This window comes from Lissotriton helveticus, chromosome 2_1 (assembly GCF_964261635.1).
Source record: "Lissotriton helveticus chromosome 2_1, aLisHel1.1, whole genome shotgun sequence".
NCBI classification, from domain to species: domain Eukaryota; kingdom Metazoa; phylum Chordata; class Amphibia; order Caudata; family Salamandridae; genus Lissotriton; species Lissotriton helveticus.
In genome coordinates, this window is record NC_136059.1 from 915,698,451 (window position 1) to 915,720,512 (window position 22,062).

General features: G+C 49.8%; 1 protein-coding gene across 1 annotated transcript; it reads left to right on the forward strand.

The window, feature by feature from the left end:
* The first annotated feature begins 9,818 nt into the window (after nt 1-9,818).
* On the forward strand, nt 9,819-21,616 carry LOC144820182 (uncharacterized). The gene is made up of 3 exons (XM_078677797.1): nt 9,819-10,089; nt 10,449-11,392; nt 21,524-21,616. The coding sequence occupies exons 1-3, from the start codon at nt 10,005-10,007 to the stop codon at nt 21,614-21,616; spliced, it is 1,122 nt and encodes a 373-aa protein (XP_078533923.1). The 5' UTR covers nt 9,819-10,004.
* The last annotated feature ends 446 nt before the right edge of the window (nt 21,617-22,062 follow it).

Below are 22,062 nucleotides of genomic sequence, written 5' to 3' on the forward strand. Positions count from 1 at the left end.
GAAAATAAATTTCTGAGAACCCTGCTTTCTGTCCCCCAGTCAACTTCTACATACATAACACATACAGAGCTCGGTCTGGGCTACATTACCGATATCTTGAAGGCAGCCCCAGTTATTGGTTGGTTGAAAGTGTGGCTCAATCAGGAGCTTACTTTAAACCATCATATTCTTAAAGATTGTTTAGCCTTGGACAATGTACATAACATTCCTTGGCTAAAATATGTCAAGACGCAGTTAACTCTAGTTGGCCGTTCCGAGCTTTTTTCCTCCCCACATTTGATAAATTTAGTAGAAGTAAAGACAGTCAAAAATCTTTTGACTGATCGCTATGTCTTGGAGAGGGAAGCCACAGAGTTGAACAAACAAACGGTTAGGAAACATTGTACGATAACATCTGTTTTAGGTATGGAACCATATCTTTTTTCAGTACACAAACCATACCATCGTTTTCTCCAAACAAGGTTTCGTCTTGATTTAATTCCTTTTATTCTGGGCAATTTTAAAAAATGGACTAGACCTGAAAAAGCTGATCTTTGTGATTGCGATAATTTTTCTGTTCAAGACACGACGCACTTTATCCTGTTCTGTGGCCATTACAAAGAGAGTAGAAACAAATTCTTGCTGCCAATATTGTGCAATATGGGTTTTACACAGGTAAAACCAGCTATGCTATTCCTGCAACTCTTACCTAATTTAAAAGTGGCATTTCATGTAGCTAGTTTTTTGGTCGCTGGTGCACGAATAAATAAGTATCGTCTTAGCACTAGGCACTCTGTCCCTGATAAATGATTACCCTCTATATTTTATTGATTTTATATAAGATTATGTACAATTTTATTCGTGTATAATGTGTTTTTAGGGTTTTTTAAATTATTTTTTTTTTAAATTGTTATAAATTTTTGAAAACTCTTTGAGATGTATTACTATGTGTCATAATGAAATGTTACCGTGTATTGCTCGTTCTTTTATGATTTTAATTAATCGAATAAAGAAATTTTGACTGACTGACTGACTACTACGGTTGAGATGGGGCCGCAGATGTCAGTCAGCAGAGAAGGCATTTAACATCCTGATGATTTCGTTGGAAGCTGAAGAGATGTGTGCCGGGCCTCTCACATCCGGTTTGAGAGAGAATCGGCCCAGGTGCACGTGGGACAGAGAGGCCCTGCACTCCAGACGGCACAACAGGATATGTTTGTCCGTGGTGCTGCCACTTACTTACAACCACAATGTCTGAGTCCTGAACAGCACGGGCTGGGCCGAGACACGCACGGCACTCCTGTGACAGTCTAAAGGCAGGTCAGTTGCCTGGCAACATCCGGGCACAGGGTCAGGTGAGTGCACCAATAAATGAATTTAATTCCTCAAATAGCAAAATATGAAAGTGGTTTACTGCTATCAAACTGAATTGGTACTAATTCGCTTCTTAACTGGGTGACAGGCGGCTTCCATATTGAACCATGATCTGGGCCCATGTCATAGAGAGGTGACCAGTTGCTATGGAAACCGGCCTGGGCCCGGCGAAGTTATTTTGTGTGTTTCTGTTTTCAGTAACATGGAGCTTTATCCCGGTCCAGCAAGCACTCTGCGCTGTACTCCTCTGAAGTGCATCAGCCCTGTGATTTAGACACAGGCTCGCCTTCACTCTTATCAGCACTCAGCCCAGTGCAGATGACTTGGGACAAAACGTTTTCTGGGTGACATGTTTTCTTTTTACAAGTTTACATAGCGTCACCTCAATCCAATGCACTAGTTACATTACATAGGCCCAGCTTCACATTTTTTCCCCAACATTAAATTAAATTGGAAAGAAGCCTCGACTGCAAACAGTGACAGGCTGCAAAACTACCTGATCAGGGGGGAAAGTTAAGAGGCACAATTTAACAGAGACTTTAATTCTCCAATCTGTAGGTCAAGCAAGCACAACCAATCCCTTAAAGAACCCTTCTGGTTCTTACAAAGCACACAACTCTATAGATGCAATGCTTCTGGGATATGGTGCCTGACCTAGCAGTCCTGAGTAACAAAATCATCAAAGCAACATGCCAGCATCTACTGTTCTGGAGGCTTGACTCGCGCTCAGTGATGACAGCTGGTGCAGCAGGCACCATTAGCTTGAGGGACAGTCCGGCCCCCAAAGAGTCACATTCAAGCCTGCCTGAGGTATATCTGGCTACTAGTGACTGCTGCCTGTACCAAAGATCTAGCCATTTGAAACAGTTTAAAGTCTCAGCAATATAGTGAGTAATTCTGTATTCATTACTGTAAAAATCACGTTAGAAATGCAAAATCCGTTAGTGGCCTTCCATTACAGGGAATTTACAGCATTTTGTAGATCAAACGCTTTTAAGACAATTGCTCAGCCCCTTCTGAAATCACGAAAAAAAATCTGATAATTTGCCATATAATCTGCCATTCAGTATTTGGACTGTAAGTGCATGTCGTTTTCCGATTGAATATCCACTAATAGCGATGTACTAAGATGTGTCTAAGCTCAAAGTTGTACACTTCAGGACCACGTGTTCAAGAGTCTCAAGTTGTCTTACACACATTAAGGGGTCGATTAGGATGGCGGACGGAAACGTGTACCGTCCGCCGCGGAAGGTGGCAAGCTACTCCGGACCTGTCCGCGGAAAATCCGCAACAGCAATTAGGATAAAACATACAAAAAACGCCGACCGCGGCGTACGGAGCACTCCAATCCCCGTCCGCGGCGGTCGGAGTACACCTGAGTCCGCGGCAGGCGGACGGAACAGTAAAAACACCGACCGCCGCGTACGCACATGACCGCGAATACATCCACCACCCCCGCTATACCTGCGCAATGTCCGTGTCCGCAATTAGGATAACTCCGCAAGTACCCCGGTAGTCACCGCCATCCACGTCCGCAGCGGAACCAATGCACCGAGAATCCGTGCACCACAGCGGAACGACAACACAAACAACATCCCTACTGTCAAACCAATGCCATACATTGGCACGGAAGTTTATCACCAAACACACGAAAAAAAACGCCCACCCACCGAAAATATCCAAACCAATCACAACACACAATGATCCACCGCCAAGCACCACACAATCCACACCTGCCAACACTCCCACCTAGCACCTGACTGCCAATAACCATTCAGACACGGTCTAGACACACACCATAAAAGAACTCCCACCCACTCCACAACTCCTCTGCATCACAGCATAGCTGCTAGCAGGACACACCACTGAACTGAGCCCAAAGAGAAATAGCATTCACACAACCCACACCCAAACACACCCACCACACAAACACCCACCACACCATTCTTACACACCACACACCTGCACCACCCCATCCACGCAAACCCACACCCCGAGCACCACACACCATGGCACCAAAAAAAACCCCCAAATTCACTGACACCGAGTTGAAGGTTATGGTCGATGAGATCATCCGTGTGGAACCCCACTTATTCGGGGCCCTAGTGCAGCAGACCAGCATAGCCAGGAGAAACAGCATGTGGGACCGGATAGTCACCAGGGTGAATGCCTCCGGGAGCGTCCCGAGGACGAAGCAGGACATCCAGAGGCGGTGGCACGATCTAAAGACCCGAGTCAAAGCCATACGAGCCAAGAACTATCTCCGGGCTAATCATACAGGCGGTGGAACCCCTCCGGAGCCCTTACCCTACACCGAGTGGGAGGAGAAGGTGATGACCATCATCCACCCTGAGAGCCTTGATGGACTTCCTGAGGGAGAAGAGGCTGGTAAGTACAAACCAAGCACCACGAGCACTACTACATGGTGTGCCTCACACAACTGTGAAGACACATCTCCCAGAGCCCAACCCATGCATGCAGTCCACATACTCACCAACGTCGAAATCACTCCAACAGGCCCCCATGTCCATAGGGATGGCGGTGGCGGTGGGTGGTGGTGGGTGTGAGGGGATGGAACTACAACTCCCAACAGGCCCCCATGTCCATAGGGATGGCGGTGGCGGTGGTGGTGGGTGTGAGGGGATGGAACCACAACTCCCAACAGGCCCCCATGTCCATAGGGATGGCGGTGGCGGTGGTGGTGGGTGGTGGTGGGTGTGAGGGGATGGAACTACAACTCCCAACAGGCCCCCATGTCCATAGGGATGGCGGTGGCGGTGGTGGTGGGTGGTGGTGGGTGTGAGGGGATGGAACTACAACTCCCAACAGGCCCCCATGTCCATAGGGATGGCGGTGGTGGTGGGTGTGAGGGGATGTAACCACAACTCCCAACAGGCCCCCATGTCCATAGGGATGGCGGTGGCGGTGGTGGTGGGTGGTGGTGGGTGTGAGGGGATGTAACCACAACTCCCAACAGGCCCCCATGTCCATAGGGATGGCGGTGGTGGTGGGTGTGAGGGGATGTAACCACAACTCCCAACAGGCCCCCATGTCCATAGGGATGGCGGTGGCGGTGGTGGTGGGTGGTGGTGGGTGTGAGGGGATGTAACCACAACTCCCAACAGGCCCCCATGTCCATAGGGATGGCGGTGGTGGTGGGTGTGAGGGGATGTAACCACAACTCCCAACAGGCCCCCATGTCCATAGGGATGGCGGTGGCGGTGGTGGTGGGTGGTGGTGGGTGTGAGGGGATGGAACTACAACTCCCAACAGGCCCCCATGTCCATAGGGATGGCGGTGGCGGTGGTGGTGGGTGGTGGGTGGGGTGAGTACCAGTGCAGACAGAATCGGCCAAAAAAGTGAAAACAACCTGTCAAGTCCACATTACTCATCATCACATTTTGGTTTTGCAGGTCATCCTCATCTGACAGCTGGAAGCAACACCCGCCCTCCAGACTCGCCAATCACAGACGTCTCAGGGGACGATTGGCCAGCCACCTCCGGGGCAGAGGATGATCCCGGCACAAGCAGCCAGCCAGGGCCATCTGGCTCCCAGGTCACCCCTGCACCAACAACTACGGCCTCTGCCATTGTGACAACACCGGCCACTGTGACCTGCACAGCCACCACCAGCACCACCTCCACCACCACCACCACTGCTACCACCACTCCTGCCACCCTGCCCAACCCAACGGCCAACGCCGTGCCAGCGCCATCCCAGCCACGCAGGGAGAGTGTGAGGCAAGGCAGAGATGCAAGGCCAGATCCGGCAGGCAGGAGCATACGTCAAAGAACACGGGAGGATACCAACACACCCAATCCAGTGCAACAGTCATTGGAGGCACTGGGCAGGGTGGAGGTGAGCTACCAACGTGGTCAGGCACAGGCAGACCGGGCCCACCAGGACTTTGTAGATAACACTGCAATGTTGGGGGCCATTGAGAGGCGGCTTGGCCAACTAGTGGACATCTTCACCAGGACAATCAGGCCACAAACACCGCCACCGCCACCGCCACCGCCACCGCCACCGCCACCTGCGGCGGATGTGGTACCCGATGCCCCTGCGCAACCAGCTGACACCGTACCGGCAGTAAGACGGAGGGGCCGACCGAGGCTGGAAGTGGGCGACAGCAGTGTGGAAGCACCTGCCACACGCTCCAAGAGGAACAGAAAATGACTGTCCCAGTACCTGCGCATGCCATTCACCCTGCCAACTATCCGGTCCCACCTGCCACAGGCCTGCTGTACTAGGCAGACACCACCCTATGTGGTGTCCGCACGGACATTTCATCTGCCATAACCTTCAACTCTCACTCCCCCACCCCTTCACTCATTTGTAAATATGCACCTACACCCATGCACATTTTGTAAATAAAAGCCACTTACTCACTCAATCATGTGTTGTCTCCATGTTTATTCACATGAATGCATCAGAAACAGATGTTACTAGGTACAGGTATCCAACTGGTACAGAATCATGGCGCTGCGGGAGTGACCTAGGGAAAATAGAAACCGCAAAGACACGTCAGGAAACAAGATCACACACATCAGAACACACTGCAGTGCAACATTTAACTACCCACACGCATCACAACAGTAATGGATGAGACGACACACATCATGGAGACGTGCATTGGCCACAATTTAGCACACACACACACATGCATGCATCACATAGCAGAACACAGAGATGAAGCACACCACTATGCCACAACACCAGCACACATTCACAGGGCATACCCAAGCAGCACAAGAGGAGCACACTCACAATCAAGGGAAGTAGCGATCAATGATCTGGCGCCTCTGGTCCACACCTTCCTCCTCACCACTATCCTCATCAGTTGACATGGCTGGGTCGGGAGGGCGAGGAACTTGCAGTTCATCAGGGTCCAAGAGCAGTTCAATGTTATAGCGCACAGCCAGGTTGTGAAGCATGCAGCACGCTATCACGATCTTGCATACTTTGCCTGGTGAGTAAGGCAGGGCCCCTCCAGTCTTATCCAGGCACCGAAACCTTGACTTGAGCAGGCCAAATGTCCGTTCTACCACTCGACGTGTCCTACCATGGGCATCATTGTATCTCATTTCTCCTGGTGTAGTGGGATTGCGTAAGGGACTGAGCAGCCAAGGCCTGTTTGGGTAAGCCGAGTCGCCTGTGTTGGTGGAAGAGAGAGAGAGAGAAACATCACAACCTGCATTGTGGGGCACACCATGCCACACAGATATCACTCCTGTCACCACAGCATACTCACCAACAAGCCACGCTTGTGCTGGACGAAGATTAGCCATCAGTTGGGGGACCATGCTGCTCCGCATGATGTGGGCGTCATGTGCAGAGCCAGGGAATCTTGCACACACATGTGAGATGATGTTGTCGGCCTGGCACACCACCTGCACGTTCAGGGAATGGAAGTGTTTCCGATTCCTATACACCTGCTCACGTGCCCGTGGTGCAATGATCGCGATATGCGTGCCATCAATGGAACCCACAACGTGTGGTATACGACCCAGGGCATAGAAGCCAGCTTTGACCGCTGGCAAGTCCGCCGCCTGAGGGAAATGTATATAGTCATGCTTGTACAGCATCATGGCTGTCAGTACATCCCGGAGTACCGTGCTGAACATGGCCTGTGACATTCCCCCGGCATCTCCAACTGTGTACTGGAATGTGCCTGTTGCGAAGAAATGGAGTGCCGCCATCACCTTTTGCGTGGGTGTCATGGAACCTGGATAGGTTCTTCGCGGCTGCAGATGAGGAGACAATAGGGTCACAAGTTGCAACAATCGACGGCGATCCAGCCTGAATTTCCGGATCACCTCCTCGTCCACCATATCCTCCAGCACAGTGTATGGGCGAAGGACATTTGGAGCCCTCCTGTGTGGGAGTAGATGGAATGGAAGTCAATTAACATACAACGCACGTGTGTGCACCTCAATCACATGTCAACGCCCTCTACCAACATGTAGTATCCAGTGTATGCTTGTCATATGTGTGACTCCTCTGATTGTCAGGACAACATGGACTGACGTAGCTACAATGTGCATCCACTAGCAACATGATGTTTAGCAACATGTGCAATGCACAGTGTCTCACCTCAACATCACTGCCAACCAGACATGTGACATGACCCACATGTGTAGGCCCAACATCACATGCACACATGCAAGTACATGCACACATACTAAATTAAACACCCCCCACCCCCCCATATCATGATGCCCCAATGGCAACACCAGGAATGGTGGGCATACGGACATCACATGCATGGGGACACAATAGGCAACACACATGTACAGTACACAACAGAACCCCCACCATAGTCATCATCTGACACATACCACTCACTCACAACTGATTCACAGGTGCCCATTCATACGGGATCTACTGTGTACATGTGAGGTACGACTGAATTGTGTAGGGTACTACCCGATGTGGACATGCACACGTGATGGACACTTGTGGCTCACCGATGGCCATGGTATGGACACACATGGGATGGAGCATGACATGTGTAGCCACGCAATCACGCACACAACCGTGAGCAGGCAGCTGCAGACAATGGTACAAGGTGCATCATCGGCTAAGATGCTAACATTGATCACGCCATGGCGGTGCACTGCATCCGCTGTTTACGTCTGGGCATACGCGGGCCGCCTTCGACATTCACACTGTCTGCACGTGCACAGACCGTCACGCCCACACACCGGCAAGTGCATGTGTAAGGTTCCGGGACGGATTGTCGATTTGCAACAATGTTGTATCACTGGCGCCTCCATGGCGGTGCACGTACACAGCGGGGGAGGTGCAGGCCTATACACCCTGTAGATGTACTCAATGGACATGCCAGTTCATGACCCCCCTTACAGTCACCTTGCATCATCCACCGTACACCGGCCGGAGCGGCCGGCCCATGAACAACCGCCGTGCCAGGCCCTGCCCAGGACCGCCGTGCCGGCCATGGCAACAACCGCCATTGCACGGACCGCCAGGGAACGGCGGTAGTGGAAGGGCCGTGCAATGGCGGTTGTTGCCATGGCCGGCACGGCGGTCCTGGGCAGGGCCTGGCACGGCGGTAGTGGAAGGGCCGTGCAATGGCGGTTGTTGCCATGGCCGGCACGGCGGTCCTGGGCAGGGCCTGGCACGGCGGTAGTGGAAGGGCCGTGCAATGGCGGTTGTTGCCATGGCCGGCACGGCGGTCCTGGGCAGGGCCTGGCACGGCGGTAGTGGAAGGGCCGTGCAATGGCGGTTGTTGCCATGGCCGGCACGGCGGTCCTGGGCAGGGCCTGGCACGGCGGTTGTTCATGGGCCGGCCGCTCCGGCCGGTGTACGGTGGATGATGCAAGGTGACTGTAAGGGGGGTCATGAACTGGCATGTCCATTGAGTACATCTACAGGGTGTATAGGCCTGCACCTCCCCCGCTGTGTACGTGCACCGCCATGGAGGCGCCAGTGATACAACATTGTTGCAACTGAAGCTTCCTTCCGTGAGGCTTGCACGTGCGGTTGCCGATGTGTGCCCGTGACGGTCCCTGCACATGCAGCCAATGGGAAGAGGGACGCTGGCCGCATACGGCCAATCGCAAGTAGAGGAAGCTGTGCACCGCAACAACAGGGCCAGTCATTGGGCCATTTCACGATCACGCTTCCAGGGCTGACCAATTGCTGGCGACGTATGCCACTGACACGTGCTGAGGGCCCTATATATGTGTGTTGGCCAAAATGAAACTTTCTACCCTGGGGACCATTGCTGCCTGTGACCATCACCTCGACCTGCTGCTGCTGCTGAGCTGACCACCGACTGCTGCCTGTGACCATCACCTCGACCTGCTGCTGCTGCTGAGCTGACCACCGACTGCTGCCTGTGACCATCACCTCGACCTGCTGCTGCTGCTGAGCTGACCACCGACTGCTGCCTGTGACCATCACCTCGACCTGCTGCTGCTGCTGAGCTGACCACCGACTGCTGCCTGTGACCATCACCTCGACCTGCTGCTGCTGCTGAGCTGACCACCGACTGCTGCCTGTGACCATCACCTCGACCTGCTGCTGCTGCTGAGCTGACCACCGACTGCTGCCTGTGACCATCACCTCGACCTGCTGCTGCTGCTGAGCTGACCACCGACTGCTGCTCTAGTGCCATACTCCGTGATCTTGCCATGTCGTCAGGCAAAGAGATCCGGTCTCGACCCTTCACCGCCGCGGAGCTTGATGTCCTCGTGGACGGTGTACTCCGCAACTATGGACGCCTCTACGGCGCACCGGGACGGGTGGTAAGTGCAGTGTGGGACATGTTGGTGTGCATGAGGGGGCCAAATGATCAGGCCTATTTCTATCTTAGCTGTGTAGTGTGGGCTAGACATATGTTCCTGATTGTGCATGGCTGCTGACAGTAACGTCTTGCCCCTATGTGTGTGACAGGCCACCTGTCCACTGACTTCCACCCTTTTGTCTCCCATCATGGTAGGTCAAGCTGCACCTTCGCAAGGACCTGTGGAGGAGCATAGCAAGGGAAGTACGGGCATTGGGGGTGTGCAACAGACGACATACACACTGCCACAAACGCTGGGACGACATTTCCAGGCTGAGCAAGAATGTAGCGGAAGTAACACTGGGCCTGATTCCAAGGACGCCCCGTCTGGCCCGACGCTCCATGACCCCTCTCATGCAACGTATCATTGCAGTGACGCATCCTGAACTGGCCGAACGTCTGAGTGCCGATCGACAGCAAACTAGCGGTGAGCATACTGTCTGTGTAGGAAACCTGTGAGTGCTATGCATGTATTGGTGCACAGACACACTATTGAGTTCCGTGTTGCGTATGTATGCCTGTGATGCCTTTTTGGTCCCATTGGGCGGTACTCATTTGACATCCAGGTCCGCCATGTTGACACGCCACTTGCTTAGTAGTTGAGTGTAAAAGCACATCCCCTAGTGGTCCATGGCCCCATGGCAGAAAATGTGAGGATGACTGGTAGGGGTGGGCCATGTGCAGGATGAGGGCTCCTAAACCTTTGTCTGCTATGTGATTTGGCTATCCTGTTCCTTCTGTACGTGAGTGTGCCCATGACTCACACATCTTTTCTGTGCATTTCAGCTTTGACAGAGGACACTCAGCCACAGACGGTGGAGAGTAGCCGAGGAAATGAGTCCGGCTCAGACTTCGCACACACGCAGACTGACACGGAGGAGGCCAGCGCCGGAGAGGGGGACAGGACCGTCCCTGAGGACTCGCATGTGGAGACGCCATCGTCCTCCTCGTCGGACACTCTGGGTGAGCCTGCACTGTTGTCACAGACTGGGAGTGGGCACTCACCACCTTCTGTCGTAAGACAGCACACAGGGCCCACACTTCCGCCAACTGCACCATGTACTGTTCGTGGCCGGAGGAGTAGGGGGAGCAGAGTGGCGTTCGGTGCAGGCACCGCTGCCCCTGCCACGGTGAGCCAAAATGCACTGTGTGCTGAGGCCGTTGATCTGCTCAGACAGCTGTGTGTGGGGCAGACCAATATGACAAATGCTTTCCAGGACCATGATAGGAAGTTGGGGCAGGTGGTGGCATTCATGGAAGGGATGCATGGCGATCTTGCAGGTCTACACAGGACAGTGCAGTCATTGGCAAGCAGTGTGTCGTCTGCAATAGTACAGTCGAACGAACAGGGTGCTACTTGTGTTTCACCATCTACACCGCTGGATGTCTCAGGGGGTAGTGATTATTCTGAGCAGGACTCAAATACAGCTTATTGCACTAGAAGCAGCGTCAGACAGCACGTCAGGGCACGCAGGGCACAGACCCCATCCCCTAGATCAGCTAAATCTGTTCACGTAGACGACGTCAGATGCACTGGAGTACACACACAGGATCCACAAGTGTTGTTGGGGGACATGCCTTCCGGAGCTACACAGCCATTCAACACGAAAGGTACTCCCAAGGCAAGGGATAGTCACATGTCCATGGACTGTTCCTTGGACAAGGCCAGTCAGAAGACAAAGGCACCTACTAAGAGCAGGGAGACTCCCAAGAGCAGGCCCACAGCAGAGGTAAGGGACACTCCCAAGGACAGTGAGAAGACTAAGGCACCTACTAAGAGCAGGGAGACTCCCAAGAGCAGGCCCACAGCAGAGGTAAGGGACACTCCCAAGGACAGTGAGAAGACTAAGGCACCTACTAAGAGCAGGGAGACTCCCAAGAGCAGGCCCACAGCAGAGGTAAGGGACTCTCCCAAGGACAGTGAGAAGACTAAGGCACCTACTAAGAGCAGGGAGACTCCCAAGAGCAGGCCCACAGCAGAGGTAAGGGACTCTCCCAAGGACAGTGAGAAGACTAAGGCACCTACTAAGAGCAGGGAGACTCCCAAGAGCAGGCCCACAGCAGAGGTAAGGGACTCTCCCAAGGACAGTGAGAAGACTAAGGCACCTACTAAGAGCAGGGAGACTCCCAAGAGCAGGCCCACAGCAGAGGTAAGGGACTCTCCCAAGGACAGGGACACACACAGACAGCAGGTGTCTGCTGGAGACAGGTGCACCACAGACGACAAGTCTGCTGGCAGGAACAGGGCGGCGAGCAGGGCACAGGCTACATCCAGAGACAACACTCCACCTAAGGATAAGGCACATCCTACGGACAAGGCATCTGGCATGGACAATGGCGCTATCAAGGACAGGCACACTTCACCCCTAGCTGCACTGAGGCTGATGTTTTCTACTAAACGTAACACTGATGTCTCCGCGGCGGAGTCCCCCCATACCTCCACTCCCATCCAGGCCAGTCAGAAGCAGAGGAGGGTGTCCCCTGTTGTTGCATCCCCCATTACACATCATTCCGAGTCCAGGCGGCAGGCACAGAGCAAACGACAAGCAGGCTCCAGCACGTCCCCCGAAACCAGATCCCCCGCAGCAGTTGCTCCACCTATGCTGGGTGGTGATTCTTTGGAGTCCCCACCACTTGGCAGTCCTGTCCTGTCCAGGGTGCACTCACACCACCCTAAGAAACGCAGACACACACCATTGACACCTGCCAACCCCGATTTGGCTCTAGGTGAGCTATCCCCAGCTCCCAGGCCCACCCTGCCTCCTGGCCCATACAGCCCTGTGGCTCATCATTTCAGTTGTCCCAGTGGCGCTGGTGCAGTTGACTCTCGTGTATCAGATGGTGGCACAGTGTCAGTTGTGCCCTCTCCTGTTGCAGATCCTGGCAGGGTATGTGGGTCTATGGCTCACGTGTCAGTTAGGAGATCTGTGGCTGTGTTGCACACTCCTGTTTCTGGTGCTGGCAGTCTGTCTGGGTCAGTGGCTCACGTGTCAGTGACTACATCTGTGGCTGTGTCTCACACTCCTGTTGCTGGTGCTGCCAGTGTGTCTGGGTCCGTGGCCCATGTGTGTGTCACTCGGGCTGTGGCTGTGTCTCACACTCCTGTTGCTGGTGCTGCCAGTGTGTCTGGGTCCGTGGCCCATGTGTGTGTCACTCGGGCTGTGGCTGTGTCTCACACTCCTGTTGCTGGTGCTGCCAGTGTGTCTGGGTCCGTGGCCCATGTGTGTGTCACTCGGGCTGTGGCTGTATCTCACACTCCTGTTGCTGGTGCTGCCAGTGTGTCTGGGTCCGTGGCCCATGTGTGTGTCACTCGGGCTGTGTCTGTGTCTCACACTCCTGTTGCTGGTGCTGCCAGTGTGTCCGAGGCAGGTAGTTCACGCAGTCCCCCTGATTCTGTGATGTGAGGTGCTGTACACTTCACTCAAATGTTAGTTCACATGGTGTGTCCATTGAGAACTGCGTGGCACTCTTGTGGTCCCTGTGACGGTTTGGTAGGGACACGTAGTTGTGCTGCCTCTGATGTACCTGTTCTGTACTGCACATTGCCCTGTTGATGCTCTGATACTGCATTCTGCCCTCTCGTTTACTGCCTCTGATGTACCTGTTCTGTACTGCACATTGCCCTGTTGATGCTCTGATACTGCATTCTGCCCTCTCGTTTACTGCCTCTGATGTACCTGTTCTGTACTGCACATTGCCCTGTTGATGCTCTGATACTGCATTCTGCCCCTCTCATGTGCTGCCAATGATGGACCTGTTCTGTGCAATGGACTGTTGATGCACTTAGCCCCTCTCATGTGCTGCCTGTGATGGACCTGTTCTGTGCAATGGACTGTTGATGCACTTAGCCCCTCTCATGTGCTGCCTCTGGACCTGTTCTGTGCAATGGACTGTTGATGCACTTAGCCCCTCTCATGTGCTGCCTGTGATGGACCTGTTCTGTGCAATGGACTGTTGATGCACTTAGCCCCTCTCATGTGCTGCCTGTGATGGACCTGTTCTGTGCAATGGACTGTTGATGCACTTAGCCCCTCTCATGTGCTGCCTCTGGACCTGTTCTGTGCAATGGACTGTTGATGCACTTAGCCCCTCTCATGTGCTGCCTGTGATGGACCTGTTCTGTGCAATGGACTGTTGATGCACTTAGCCCCTCTCATGTGCTGCCAATGATGTACCTGCTCTGTACTGCACAATGCCCTGTTGATGCTCTGATACTGTATTCTGCCCTCTCGTTGACTGCCTCTGATGTAGCTGCTCTGTACTGCACAATGCCCTGTTGATGCTCTGATACTGCATTCTGCCCTCTCGTTGACTGCCAATGATGTACCTGCTCTGTACTGCACAATGCCCTGTTGATGCTCTGATACTGTATTCTGCCCTCTCGTTGACTGCCTCTGATGTAGCTGCTCTGTACTGCACAATGCCCTGTTGATGCTCTGATACTGCATTCTGCCCTCTCGTTGACTGCCAATGATGTACCTGCTCTGTACTGCACAATGCCCTGTTGATGCTCTGATACTGTATTCTGCCCTCTCGTTGACTGCCTCTGATGTAGCTGCTCTGTACTGCACAATGCCCTGTTGATGCTCTGATACTGCATTCTGCCCTCTCGTTGACTGCCAATGATGTACCTGCTCTGTACTGCACAATGCCCTGTTGATGCTCTGATACTGTATTCTGCCCTCTCGTTGACTGCCTCTGATGTAGCTGCTCTGTACTGCACAATGCCCTGTTGATGCTCTGATACTGCATTCTGCCCTCTCGTTGACTGCCAATGATGTACCTGCTCTGTACTGCACAATGCCCTGTTGATGCTCTGATACTGTATTCTGCCCTCTCGTTGACTGCCTCTGATGTAGCTGCTCTGTACTGCACAATGCCCTGTTGATGCTCTGATACTGCATTCTGCCCTCTCGTTGACTGCCAATGATGTACCTGCTCTGTACTGCACAATGCCCTGTTGATGCTCTGATACTGTATTCTGCCCTCTCGTTGACTGCCTCTGATGTAGCTGCTCTGTACTGCACAATGCCCTGTTGATGCTCTGATACTGCATTCTGCCCTCTCGTTGACTGCCAATGATGTACCTGCTCTGTACTGCACAATGCCCTGTTGATGCTCTGATACTGCATTCTGCCCTCTCGTTGACTGCCAATGATGTAGCTGCTGTGGTGCCCACTTTGCCCATGCTCACGCATACACTGTGATTTTACCCCTATTTTGTACAATAAAGGTTGTCTATCAGGTCTCGTGGTCTGTCGTTGTCATTCCTGCTTGCGTACTACTAATGTGTATTTGTATATGCTTCTCATCAGTGGTTTCGGTAACATGACACTCCCCCTCCCTACGTCACGTCCCTTACTGGTATTCCCCTGCAGACAGCCAATGGTTTGTGCCTTACCTGCGTCGTCGTCCGTGGTGGGCCATGACTAGGACGTGGTGGATCGCGAAGAGCATCGGGAAAGCGTGTAGCGCTGGGTCCATGGTGTTGGTCAGCTTGCGGTGGGTATCTCTGCTATGTCACCTGTCTTCGCAGTGGGGATTCCGCCGTGTTCAGACAGGTTGTTTTTCCGCTGCGGTTTTATGTGTATTTTCCGCCATCTTGATTTGGAGGACGGTCTTCGACGTCAGTCCGTACGGCGTGGCCTCCGGATGTGTTCCGTCCGCCACGCTCTCGTGTGTAGTTCGGCGGCGGAGCGTGCTTTCCCGTCGCGGACGGGAATTTGACACGTTTTCCTATCCTGATATGGCGGACGGAGTATCCGCGGCAGGCGGACACGGAAAAGGCTTTTTCCGCCTACTACAGGGCCGCGGTGGCTCTTCCGTCCGCCATCCTAATGAGCCCCTAAGTCTTGCTTTGCTCTGGGGGAAGCCTTAGAATTGGTCGTCAATGCCTGCAAAACAAGCATTTCCAATGCAATAGGTCTTGGATTTGCGAGAGTTGGAGCTATTGGCATTGTAAATGACAATGCCTTTTAGTCACTTGCTCCGACAACGTGCAAGCGGTGCATATACTCGCACTTTGTACGAAGAGACTGCCAGTCTTGCTTCTCATAAGCAAGGACTATAAGTACAAAGTGCTTGTTTATGCACAGCTTGTATGTTTTCAAACGCATAAATAAAAGGCATTGTCATTTACAATGCCAATATCTCAAACTCTCGCAAATGCGAGACCTATTGCATTGCAAATGCTTGTTTGACACTGGCTCATCCACATCAAAGACCCCTCAAAAGTTTCACTTTTTGTTGCCTGGTTTAAAAAACATTTTTTGATCCCACCTTGGATTTACATTTGGCTGGTGCTGATTGAAATTTTTTTGTTCATGTCCATAGGATTTGTGGTATATTTTCTTTCATTATATCAATGGACACTATGTTGAAGAAAGAACGTCAAATCGAGTGATTGATCGAACTTTAGCTCCCCACTCCTCTTCACATATCATGAAGAGGGACCAGACTTATGTTAATATAACTGCTTGGCCCGTTTTAGATGGGATTGTATGGGTTGCTGTGAAGTTCCAGATTCATGGTCCCACAGAGGTTATTAATGTTCCCAATGTACTCCATGTTTCTCTGGGGGATGTGGTTAAACAGAATATTCGCTCTGATGATTGGGATGTTAAAGCAGTTGAAGCTTTGCTTTCTGATTTGAAATATTATGCTGCCTTCGATGCTGAAGATTTATATTTCGAATCTACATATATGGCGATTTGTACTGTTACCAGCATTTTGGTAATCATGTTCTGCATAAGACTGGCTCATTCAGATGCATGGTTAATTTCACACAGTGGGAACATTGTCCCACCCAAGTGGAAGGCATCTCTAAAATGTTTCTGAAAAAGTTTTCCTTATTTACTGATTTTGATCAATCCAACCCTAATGCATTTTATTTTAAATTGCCTGGAGAGTCATTTTCCAAGGTTAGACTTACCCACACCAAATTACTTTATTCGAAGTCCTTTATAGACCAGTTGGCTGTTGGGGGCTATGAACTGTGGAGAGATACTATTGATCTTAAATCTGTTTGGGGTTCTAAAAGTTGGCAAGTGCAAGGCACTGAGGCTTTGCATCGTGCTTGTCTCATCCCGAACCATATGTTGTTTCTGAATTACACTATTTCACAAACGACATGCTTTGGATCGGCTACTTCTAAAAAATTAAACACTCCTTCCTTTCCTGATTTGGGTGCATACCCTCATTGGAATAATTTTACCAGTACACCCCTAAGTGAAATACAGGCACTGCTTAGTAATTCCTCTTTTAATGTTCCCAGCATTAATCCCGAAGGCTTGTTGCCCAGGTCAAAAAAGTACAGATTCCTGCCAGCACCACTTTCTGGGTCTGACCCCTTGCTATAGGGCGGTTAGAGTTGATCCCCGTTTTCAAACTCACCATTCAGTCACCACCTATTCTGTTGGCAAGTTGTGCCAGAGTTGGCTCAGACATTCATCCTTAGCATCTGTCAAGTCGCATTTGTCCAAACTCACTGAATCTGTCGATTTAAATGATTTTGTTAAGGGCCCTGCGGGTGGCAGATCGAAAAGATGGATATATGCTGCTTACAATGAAGTTTGGTAACTGTCCCAGATGGAAGCTGCTTCTAGGCTTAGAGCTATAGATCAAGCTAATTTAGAAAAAGTGCTAGCTGTGGTAGACAATAGCATTAACACCCTTTGTTCCCGAATTTACACTTTAGATAATATTGTGTCGTCTGTGGTCGATATTGTACAAGAAGATGTTGCAGTGTGGTATCATGGGCAAAATCAATTACGTTCTGTCATGCAGTTTGGTCGTGTTCCATGGGATTACATGAACACAAGCTTGTTATTTCTGCCTTTTAATTTGACTTTGAAACAACAATTCATGTCAATGAAAGATGCCACATTTTCCCTGTTGCATATTGAAAAATTAGAACCGTTGCTTTTTTCTGTAGCAGAGGCGAAGTCAGCTGTTTGGCTTATCCACGGGTTAATAACCTTACCATTCTCTCTTTTTAAATTAGAGAATTGCATGAAACACTATGCTATAGCCAGGTTTGAGCCCCTAGGTGAAGCATTCCTTCATGAAGTTTGGAACCTCCCATTCACTTACAGAAGTTTAAGAGATGGTAAGAAACTGTTTTTAAATGGTGAAGATTGTGTCTCTACACCCGATCATTCATTGACATGCAGAAATCTTAAATTGCATGGCTCTTGTAATGTGCTTGCACCAAATTTAGCGTGTGTTTTAAAAGGCACCCCAGTCCCGGACATTACACCAACATTCACGCTGCTTGCTAATGGTAGTTATTTGGTATTAAATAATGAAGAGTGTTGTGGGTTGCTCGCCGGTATTGCTTACATTGTTACCGTTTCCCAGCGTGTTACCTGTTACAAGTATGTGTTGTTCCCTCCTCCACATGGCAGGCTTGATGCTTCCATCTGGCCTTCGATTCCGACTTTGAAAGCAGAGTTCAACAAGATGAGCAGAATAAGTGCTTTTTTTGTCTCAGAAGGAAGTTCCCCTTACATCTGCGCGTGAGACATTAGTCCTTCACGTTGCAAATACTCGTACATAAGTAAATGCTTTATTAAAAACAGACCTGCCCTTGCACTTTGGTGCTTTGATCCACACAATCCTGAATGCCTCATCGACTACTGGCATGGCTCATTTTTTTTAAGTAGTATGCTCTGGCCTTGTTACCTCATTTCAGACTATATTCGGTGTGATCCCTGCATTTCTTCATTCGATTTTTTTGAGCGTCTTTGGTGGTTTCCCCTTGCTCCTGGCTTTGGGCCCCCGGCATTCTGCTTTTGTTTTGTTTTTTGCAAAATGGATGCACTGTATGTGCCCCTAGACGTTCCGTCCCGGCTGCTCCATCTCAGTGACCGGATGCTAGAATACTATGGAGCACTGCCTATGGCGACTCTAAGTGTAGCGTATGGTTTAACCTTCCGGTTCTCTTTCTTCACTTGCGTGCAGCCTGTTTTTCATTGCCTGGATTGTAAATTCGAATGGGCCCTGGATTTGTGTCTCTGCAACACGGTGTCTCCTGATCTGGATTTTGATCTACTAATGAGTCCCTTAGTTGCTCATGAAATAGACTGTTCTGGTACCGGCATTATGGCATGTAACAGGGATTCTGCGCAAACACAGAACTGTGCACAGAGACTTAGGACCTCAGTGAATTAGGGTGTGCCAAAACTCACCTTAGTACCCAAAGTCCCCTACTAGACAGGCAATCAGTGTCACATTAGCTCTTCGTCCTATAGCAAAGAAACCAATGATTAACAACCTAGAACATGCGACTTAGAACCATCTCAGGAATGGTGGGAAGTGAGAACACTCTTTTGTTATACGTTCATACCAGTCCACAACGGGAGTAAAATAGAGACACAGTAAGGTTAAAATGTTTATTTTAACAACTCGATCTCAAGTGCAGTATTTTAATCAACATCAGCATACATATGGATAATAATAATACAGACAGCATGGTTACATTTCCATGAAATACAAAAGGAGGAATCATGTTACAATGATAGTGCAAACATGTGATAAAAGCGCCTATTTAAAACACCCTCCCTATCTAGGAAGTATGTATTATAAAACTATAGAAGGTCTCTTGAGCTTTCTTAGTCGGACCCCATTTACCTGTCCGCTCAGTAAGTGTAAATTACATCGGGATCGGTTAGTCTCTCTGCATGCCTGGAATCTTCCAAGTGTGTGCAATTCTGGCAAGTGTGCTATGATAAAGGCACCAGAATCCTTCTCGGCTTGCTGCTTCCAAATTGTTGTTTCTAGAATGTGTTACACGGACAAGCCAATAAACAGGCTTGCGTTATGATAACCTTGGCGGCTTAGCACTCACTGTACAGACTGGGGATACGATGTATGTCTAGAGATGCCGAAAACAACCCTTTTCCAATGTATATACCTTCATCCAAGCTAAGCCAGCAAAAACAGCTAAGCAGTGTCGTGTGCAAAAGCAGCAAAATGGAAAAATGGCATTTAAACTTCGAATAAGCCATGCTAACTTAACATGCACTCAAAAAGAGGCCCATAAACCATACAACAATGTTTGTAGGGCGGGGGCCAGGGTTCTAGGGTTCAGGGCAGGAGGGGATCAGGGTAATTTTAGGTTTTAGGGGCGCAGTAGTTTTTAGGGCTCGGGGGGGGGGTCAGGTTTTTTATAGGGCAGGGGCCAGGGTTTTATGGCTCAGGACAGAGGGGCTGGGGTGTGAGCTTAAACACACATCCCTTTACCAATCATGCCTTTACCATGAGATTGTGTGGAAAAAAAGGCATGTGTGATAAAAGAATGCGTTGCTCAGATGCATTCATTGTTCGGGCTGCGTTGTAGAGGCGCGCACAGTTTAGCCATGAGTGCCTCTGCCGTGCCATGCCATTGATCATTGCTTAGGCCTGGTTTGTTTCTTAAGAAATGTTACAAAACAGGCAGTATATGTTAAAGTGAATAGGCATTTAAGGGTGGATCCTTATTATACTAAAGCCTTCAGATAGGTATTTTGGTACACTGAATCTCACAGATTACCAAAGTAGGCACAGGTGTTGGTGTTGGTTACCCCTTGTGACAAACCATGGATGTAGAAGATTTGCTCTATGAGAATCCTTTTTCAGGTCCACCTAGGAGAGATTGTATTTTGATTAGCCAACTGTAATTGTGTATACTTTTCTAATTTTATGACTGTGTGCCTCATGGTTGCTTGTGGAAAAGTGTATGCTTAAATCTGTAGAACTCTGTTGGTTATGGTGATAAACTAAAGCCCTGATTGCTGAACTGGGAAAAATGATGTCCGATACATTAGGTCTGATCAACCTATTATGAAAAGTTATGACAAAGGCAGTAGGCCTCACTTATTCATTGTGAAAAATATTTGCTAAGCCAATTTAACAACTGGTCATTATTGCATTGTGTTAGAGGCGATAGACAGATATTTTGCTACATGTAATCTCAGATTAACATAGCAGGTGAGAGTTTTTCCGTTAATCACCCACTTTGACAAACCTTGAGGGTTTTTTACTGTAATCCTTCTTGTTCTTGTTAAGCAATATTAGGAGTGGTTATATAGTTGTTTGTAAACTGTATTTTTCTATTTTCTACATGTTTGCAGATTTATAACTGTGTGCATGATGTTTGCCAATTCATATGCAGTTGAATAAGCTTGTGTTGGCTATATCTTCAGTAAAAGCCATGCCATTTCCCATAGGTTGTATGTGAAGTATTTGAGAATTTGCCTATTTGGAGGAGGAAGAAAAAGACTTAAAATATTTTGAAATGTGAAATGTGTAATTGTTTTAAATCTTCACTTGATGCACACAAACTTGTACCATATTCCAATACCACCATACTGCAGAGTGTTATGTTGATCCACATTTATGCTTGCGGTATATACATACACATACCTACAAAGATATCAACTGAAGAGATTGATAGAAATTGATGTTGCCCAAAAGAATGTATATGCAGAGCTAATTGTTTATGTACTGCTCATACAGATATACCTCATTCTAGAGTCAGGGTATGATAGAGTCCATTACTCTCCTGCTTGACCCTGGCCCCCCCTATCTCTTATGCCCTTGACGAGCGGGAGACTTAAAAAAAACAATTCTTTGCTGCTCACCAATTAGGGACATTGCACATTTTCTGAGCAGGGTTTCTTAGCCTTGGGTTCTGAATAGGTACTTTGCCAAACCTCAGATACTTTTAAATGTGCAGGAACTCTCACAGATAACACACACGTGCCACCCAGCCCAGACCAAGGGTGCCTTGCCTTTTGCGCGTCTATTAACCGTTCCACTGACAATCAGGGCTGCTTTCCAAACTTTTGACTCCCCCACGTAATTCTAATTCTCTGCTGCAGGAAGTCTGCAGCCGGGACTTTTCGCAGATGAAATGGGAAGTAGGCGCTGCCACGTTCCTGCTAATGTCTTTCAAGGCTGCCACTCAGGCCTAAGGGCAGCCATCAATGGCCACAGGAAAACAATTCCTTCTCTGCAGTCAGTGGTCCCGTCCAAATTAGAAGGGGCATCTGGGAAAAGGGGTCGATTAAAGCGAAACTCTCTATTGTCCTAAAAACATTATTAATAGCTGCCAAGTGTCCCCACGTGACATGTGACACGTTCCACTACTTCTGTTGTAAACAACCTTATTATCCCTCTCGAGAAGTCAATGGAGCTTTCAGTGCATTAGTACGAAGGAAGTCACAACATGCTGATTGGAAGTGAATACGTGCCTGGTATTACAACAAAAACCACGGTGGAACAGAAAAGTACCTTGTCACTCTAGGTTGAGGCTCATATGCTAGTATTCCAACAATACCTATGAGAATCTGAATAGAAAATCTGAAATAAATATCAGAGATGTAACAATCTGGATAGAACTAAGTGCTGGATAAGAATA